A 7544-nucleotide genomic window follows, 5' to 3' on the forward strand; every position below is an offset into this window, starting at 1 on the left:
ACGATACTTAAAAAATTCTGTAGAATACTATGCACATTCCGAAGATGTCTTTCAAAGATAGATGACCGTAAATATTTACATGTATATATTAAAATATCAAAAAAATAAAAATAAATAAATTATATAAAATTTAAATAATTTAGATAAATATTATAAAAAATATATTTTTTTTATAAATGTTTTAAAATACGGACAGCATGCTGCAATATTTATTTATTTATTTATTGGGTACCACAGAGGTTGCCGTTCCATTCTTTTCCTATCGTTTCTCCCATAACCCCATTACAGCCGGGTCCCTCCCGCTCATTCTCAGAAGAAAGAAAGTTGAAAGGCATCGGCGCCCCGATCGACCCCCACCCCATCCCTCGATGGAAAGCAAAGCCGACGATTCGCTCTCCAACCCTAGTGACGCTCCCGAGAAGGACCAAACCCTTCCTCAAGATCAAGAACGCGCCGGGGACGCTGATGGCACCATCAAGCGCCTCCGCGACGAGATCCAAGCCCTCTGGGTCCAGAAAGGGGAGCTCGAGCTCCAGCTCGACGACTCACACAAGAAGCTCCACCGCGCCATGGCGGACAACCGCTCCCTCGCCACCGAAGCCAGACACCTCAAGGAACATCTCGCCGCCGTCGCATCTGCCTCCAAGGACTTCGAAACCGAGACCGACCGCCTGAAGCGAGCCCTCAATGATCTGGAGGCCGTCGTGGCCTCGATCGCCGCTGCCAGAGCCGCGAATGAGGCCGAGATCTCCGCCCTCAAGGAGCGGCTCCTCTTCCCGGAGGAGCTCGAAGTCCTCTGGGCGCAGATCCGCGCGCTGGAGAGGAAGGAGATTGACCTTCGTGTGGAGATGTGCTCCGTGGTGCTGGGGGAGGCGGCCGTGGAGGAGCAGGTCAAGATCATGGAGGCGAGAGAGCGGGAGCTGCAGCAGGTCGTTAAGAGCCTTGAGGAGTCCAACACTCGACTGGAAATGGAGCTCACCGAATGGCGGTCCCAGATCGACGCTGCTGTCGCGGCGGCGAGGAGGCGTCTGAGGGTTTCTCAGGTGTTGGCAGCGGTGGCGTCAGTTGGAGCACTTGCTGCGGTGGCTGTGGTGGTCTATCTTCACCACGGCCACCGGAGGTAAAGCGGCGCGCGATGGTTATGAATTGTTGAGTGCTTTCTGATAAGGATTTTAGCTGCTGCTTCCTTTTCTTGATCGCCATTCTATCGAGAGTCTTAAGGTTTGCACATTTACTGCATCATGGTTGGTTAAGTACATACACAGATAGTTTGATATCTTTCATTATTGGAAGCTTTATCCGTAGCATGATATGTAGATAGAGACAGAGAGGGAGAAGGAGAGTAATGGTGTCGCTAAACAGTTCTTGCCAGGAGTTTTCTGTTGTTTTTGGTGTTCTAATTTGCTGCTGATCAGAAAATTTGCAGCCAGATTTCTTGTGGCAAAATAGTTCTTGGTTCAGCTTTGATAGGTCAACCTTTTGATGACTATGATTTCTTTTAAAATCTTGAATGGAAATATGCATGGAAGAATAGGGATGATATTCTTGGTTGGATCTTTATGGTTCTATTCTTTTGCGATTTGTGTTTTACTGCTTCATGAATGGTTGGTAACTTGTTGACTTGTATCCTTGGAATCACTGTATAGCGATTGGCAGATTCTTAGTTGACGGGCAGTGGCAGCAACCGCTGGGGTGGTGGCATTGGTCGCAACAGAGACGACGCATGCATGGTGGTAACCACAGATGATCTTATTTTTTAAAAAAATGAAAAATCAGAATCAGATGATGAAAATCAGTTTTTTTTTTTTTAATGGTATTCACAATTTCTAGAAATTAAGAAAAGATATTAAGAAAAAACTGAAAATAGAAACTAGGTTATTGTAATACCAATTATGCCTAAATGTCTCTGTTGTTGAAAAATAAAAATTGAACCGTGGAAGCTAATAATGATGGCAAATGGGTTTTTTTTGCAGTTTCACACATTTCAGTGATATTGTTCTCTCTATAAACGTGGCATATGTAAGTAGGGCCTTGTTTCTTCAAGCACGATGCATAGAGTGGTAAATTTATTGGATCACCTTTCTAGCAACCATAATAAGCACATGTGCCTGCTGTATCGTAATGTTATCCAAATAAGGATAAAAATAATATGGATATTATCTATTTGGATCTATTTTTGTATCCGATCAATCTGAATATAGATGAAAATTTTAGGATCTGACTAATACTGTATCCGTATTTATATCTATCAAATAAAAATAGATATAAATATGAATAAACAACTATTCGATCCGTATCCGTATATCCGAATATGCATGTAATCCTATGCAATTTTATATAATAATTATTATTTTTTTAAAAATATATAATATATAAATATATTATTAATTTGATTTATTATATATTTAATAAATTTTTTTAATTTTATAATAATACAATTTAATTATTTAAATTATATCTATAATTATTTTTATATTTTTAATATCAGAATTGTATCTATATCTATTTAAAATAAATATAAATATAAATATTTTTATTTAAATAATATTTATATTTATATTTATATTTAATAAATAAAATAAATATATATATATATATATATTAGTAACCAATCCGTAGTCGATGTCAGCCTCATGTCCAAACACAGAATCTTCCTTTGCCTAGAGAGATAAAATGAAAACATGTGACGTTTTGGGTTTTGTATTTAATTCCCATATTTTGAATTCAATTCCCATTTATCCGAAGCATTTGAAGTAGCGGTCCATCAAGTACTTCAATAAAAATCCTTACTCTACCAATAAAAAAAAAGGAGTTCAACGAAGATCCTTAAGCAACTCGAAGAAGTCACTCAGCAGGTGTGATGTGACGTCGCTGTTTTCTTTGAACTGAAATCATGAGGTTTGCGCAAAGGGATTAGCCCAACGAACCTAAATATATTTTTTAGTATTTTTTCCATGTTAAAATAATTTTCAGAGAGGGAAAAATTTATTCAAAAAGAAACGAACTCATCAAAAAAATTCCATGCACAAAAATTAAAAAAAAATAACTTGATTTTAGTGGGGCTCTTTAGAAAGGAAAAATAGAAATTTTTTCTATTGGGATAAACCGATCGATCCCGACTTTGGTCTCCATAATTCCGACTATGCATCGATCGAACAGACAGTTTAGATTCTTCATTGACTCATCGAATTAATTACACCGATCTATTGTTGGCTGGCCGATTAAAATCGCTCGACCAACTAATATTCGACTACCGACCAACGATAAATGATTTGACCGTCGGTATAACAGAATTAATAACTGACAGTCGCTCACAAATTCTACCGACATATGATCGGCTAGTCAACTCAGACATGCCATAACTGTCACGAACGGTTATCGATGGCATATCACGGTGCAATCAGTGAAAATTAATGATTTAGCGCGCGATCATGGTCCGATAATTTAGCGCCATAAAATACAGGACCACGTCCGACGGTTACGAGAAACTCATCTATAAAAGGAGGTAAGAAATATAGGACTAGTAAGCCAACTTTGGGTCAAAACTTTACTACTCTTTTTACATTCAACTCCTGTTCACCAACTTTCTTCTTTGACTTAGGCATTGGAGGGTCCCCACCGGATATAAATCTGATCTGTGTAGATGCTGTCTTGCAGGTATTCATTCCCGACGACAAGGGACGGAGAGTTGGCCGCAACAGATTAACGCGCTAGGTAGGGGCAGAGATCATATTCATTATGACGAAAATCAAGGCCCAGTATTCTACTGCAATCGGATCGGCGAAACACTCTTCCCGTCAGAAAGAGGTTCTTCTCCCTCCTCCAGTAGCAGAGCCTAGTTCCTCACATCCTGTGATCACCACAGACGTCCAGATCGCTGTACTTGTGTAGCAGATGAATGTCCTCATGGAGGCAGTCAAAAATCTCCAACAGCAATAAATCCAGCAGCAACAGCTACCGGTGGAGCAACCGGTGGCACAGTCGATGCCATCCAGGCACAGCCGCCGTCATCCACGGCGATCACCGTCTCCTTCTATGGAGTGACCATCTCGGCTTCTCCACCAAGACGAACAACGACATTCTCGACACTCTCGACGTGCCACTCATCATTCCCGACGTTCTCCCTTTCCTTCCCATCTTAATAGTATTAGGAAGGAGAAATGACCGCGAACACCCTTCGTGTCTCCTTCAAACTCGTCGGGTGGTTCTACCTCCAGAGTTTTCCAATGGTGATTCGATGATTATGAACATAAATTTTAAGAGATTAATCACCAACTTGCTTAGTTTCAAGTAGAAGGTCGGAAGTCCTCCAATGACTATGACTTCCACACAGTCCAGCCACTTTCTCGGCATGTCTTGGACCAATCGATCCCATCTCGATTCAAGATGCCTAAGGTGGAGCCATACGATGGATCCACTGATCCGATCGACCATCTTGAGAGCTACAAGACTCTTATGACGATTTAGGAGACGACCGACATCCTCTTATACATCAGCTTCCCGACAACTCTTCGAAAAGCTACTCGAGCCTGATACTTCGGACTTCAGTCGGAAAGCATATATTCTTTCGGATAGCTAGAACATTCTTTCATAGCTCACTTCAGCACCAGCCAAAGGCCGCCACAAACTTCTGATAGTCTCTTCTCGATTAAGCAAGGAGAGACTGAAACACTTCGAGATTTCGTAGCTCATTTTAATGCAGCCACGCTTGAGGTCAAAGATCTCAATAAAAATATGGCTATCTCGATCATGAAAAGAGATCTGAGAGGATCTCGATTCATGTATTCTTTAGACAAGACTCTCCCTCGGACTTATGCCAAACTTCTGAAGTGTGCATACAAATATATGCACGCAGACGAAGGAGCTTTTGACCGGTGCCAGACAGAAAGCAAAAGTTAGAAGAAGAAGAAACAGAAGAAGGGAGGAGCTCCGACCAAATCAAGTCGGCCACCATCCAATAAGCAAGCTTTGCCCCAACGACGGAGTCCAAGATCAGGTTACGACAGGTATGACTCCTATACTCCTTTTTTCACTCCTCGTGTGCAGATCTTTATAGAGATCGAATGAGCAAAATATCTTCGACACCCCCCATCGATGAAGACGTTGCCAAGGAACCACGATCGAAGAAAGTATTATTGGTTACCATCATGATCATGGTCATGATACCGAACAATGCATCTAGCTCAGGGATGAGATAGAAGTCATGATTCGATGAGACTACCTCGAAAAATACCAGAGAGATCCGCCGACTCAATCTCCTACTGATCGACGACCTCAACTACAAACTGAGGAAGCTGTAAATAATCAACCAATTGCAGGGATGATCAACATGATCTCCAGACGACTAGATAGGGGGCCAACTTTCGAAGAAAAGTCGACAAAACGATGACAACTCGATAATATAATAACTTTTTTGAAAGAAGATGTTCGAAAAATTCAGACTCCCCACGATGATGCTGTTGTTGTTTGAGTAACAATAACAAACTATGATGTAAAAGGAATCCTTGTAGATAATGAAAGTTCAACTGATGTTTTATTTTATTCGACTTTCTTCAGAATGCGACTGTCGATTAACCGACTCAGAAGAGTCTTGACGCCACTGGTCGCTTCACAGGAGTTGTTGTCACAGTGGAGGGAAAAATTTTTCTCCCTTTAACCACTGGGATCAAACCACAACAGAGCACTATTTTCATAACATTCATAGTGGTTCGAGTACCTTCGACTTATAATGCCATACTCAGACGATCTGAGCTTAATGCTCTGAGAGCAGTGGTTTCAACATACCATTTGTTAGTCTGATTTCTGACAAGATATGGAGTCAGAGAGATGCGTGGAGATCAATAATTCGCCCGACGTTGGTTCCATGTCTCCACCCAGAATAATAAACTTGAAGACTCTCTGTCTATCGACAAATTGGACCAAAGAGAGAATCAGGAGAGGGGTGAACCTACTGAACATCTAGTTTCTATCACGATTAAAGAAGAGGAGCCCGAAAAAATGGTTCAAATTGGATCACAATTATCCGACTCAGAGCGGCAATAATTAATAAAATTGCTCAGAGCCAACGTCGATATTTTTGCTTGATCGGCCACCGACATGCCTGAGATTCCTTCAGAAATAATAACTCACCGACTTAACATCAACCCAAATGTTAAGTCAATGAGACAGAAGAAGTGACCTTTTGCTCTTGAAAGATAAAAGATCATTGATAAAGAAGTCGACAAACTTCTCGCAGCAAGCTTCATCAGAGAAGCTACATATCCCGACTGGCTTGCCAATGTAGTAATGGTAAGAAAAGCCAATGAAAAGTGAATGATCTGCATCGACTATATTGATCTGAATGCAGCTTATCCGAAGGATAACTTTTCATTGCCAAAGATTGACCAATTGGTTGATGCGACTTCTGACCACCGACTTCTGAGTTTCATGGATACCTTTGCTGGATATAATCAAATCCACATGGCATTAGAGGATGAGGAGTACACGGCTTTTGTGATCGATAAAGGCATATCTACTATAAAATAATATCTTTCGATCTGAAAAATATCAGCACTACCTATCAACGGCTCGTCAACAAGATCTTCAAGACATAGATCGGACGGAACATGAAAGTATATATGGACGACATACTAGTGAAGAGTCTCTAAATTTCAGATCATGTTCGAGATCTGGAAGAAGTTTTCGACACACTCCAACGGCATCGGATGAAATTAAGCCCGACTAAGTGTGCATGTGGGGTAACTTCTGAGAAATTTCTCAAATTTTTTGTTTCATAATGAGGAATCAAGGATAATCCTGAAAAGATCATAGCTATTATCGACATGAAGCATCCAAGTTCAAAGAAAGAGATACAGCAACTCAACAAAAAGATTGCCGCACTCAGCTGATTTATTTCTAGGTCGGTCTAGAGATGCTTGCCATTCTTCAAAACTTTGCGACAGACGAAGGACTTCTCGTGGTCGGATGAATGCCGACAATCTTTCAAAAATTTAAAAAAAAACTTGGCTTCTCCACCTTTGCTCACAAAACCAAAGGTCGGAGAGACATTGTATCTCTACTTGGCGACTTTAGCAGAAGCAGTTAGTTCGGTGCTCGTCCAAGAGGATGAAAATCGAATCTATCGATCAATCTATTATACCAGCAAAGTACTTCATAATGTCGAAGTCCGATACTCAAGAGCGGAGAAAATGATCTACGCCGTAATCATATCGACACAACGACTTTATCCGTACTTTCAAGCCAATCTAATTATAGTTCTGACAGTCAACCGCTGAAGGCAATCTTACATCGACCTGACACATCAGGTCGGATGACAAAGTGGACAGTAAAGCTTAGTGAGTTCGATATTCAATATCGTCCACGAACGTCCATAAAGGTGTAAGTCCTAGCCGATTTTATCATCGAATATACTATATTCGATAATAAGTCAAAAGATACAGATGATAATACAATAAAGGAGGCTACGACTTCCGACCCCGATCTAAGATCGACCTGAGTGCTGCATATTGACGGAGCATCTAATGCACAAGGTAGTGGAGCCGACC

At 40.9% G+C, this 7544-nt stretch overlaps 1 protein-coding gene across 1 annotated transcript; it reads left to right on the plus strand.

The window, feature by feature from the left end:
* Nucleotides 1-368: 368 nt before the first annotated feature.
* Nucleotides 369-4142, plus strand: LOC105037472 (uncharacterized). Its single transcript, XM_073260047.1, has 2 exons — nt 369-1120; nt 3866-4142. Exons 1-2 carry the CDS (start codon nt 369-371, stop codon nt 4140-4142), a joined length of 1029 nt encoding a protein of 342 aa, XP_073116148.1.
* Nucleotides 4143-7544: the final 3402 nt, after the last annotated feature.

Source organism: Elaeis guineensis, chromosome 6, assembly GCF_000442705.2.
Source record: "Elaeis guineensis isolate ETL-2024a chromosome 6, EG11, whole genome shotgun sequence".
Classification (NCBI taxonomy): Eukaryota; Viridiplantae; Streptophyta; class Magnoliopsida; order Arecales; family Arecaceae; genus Elaeis; species Elaeis guineensis.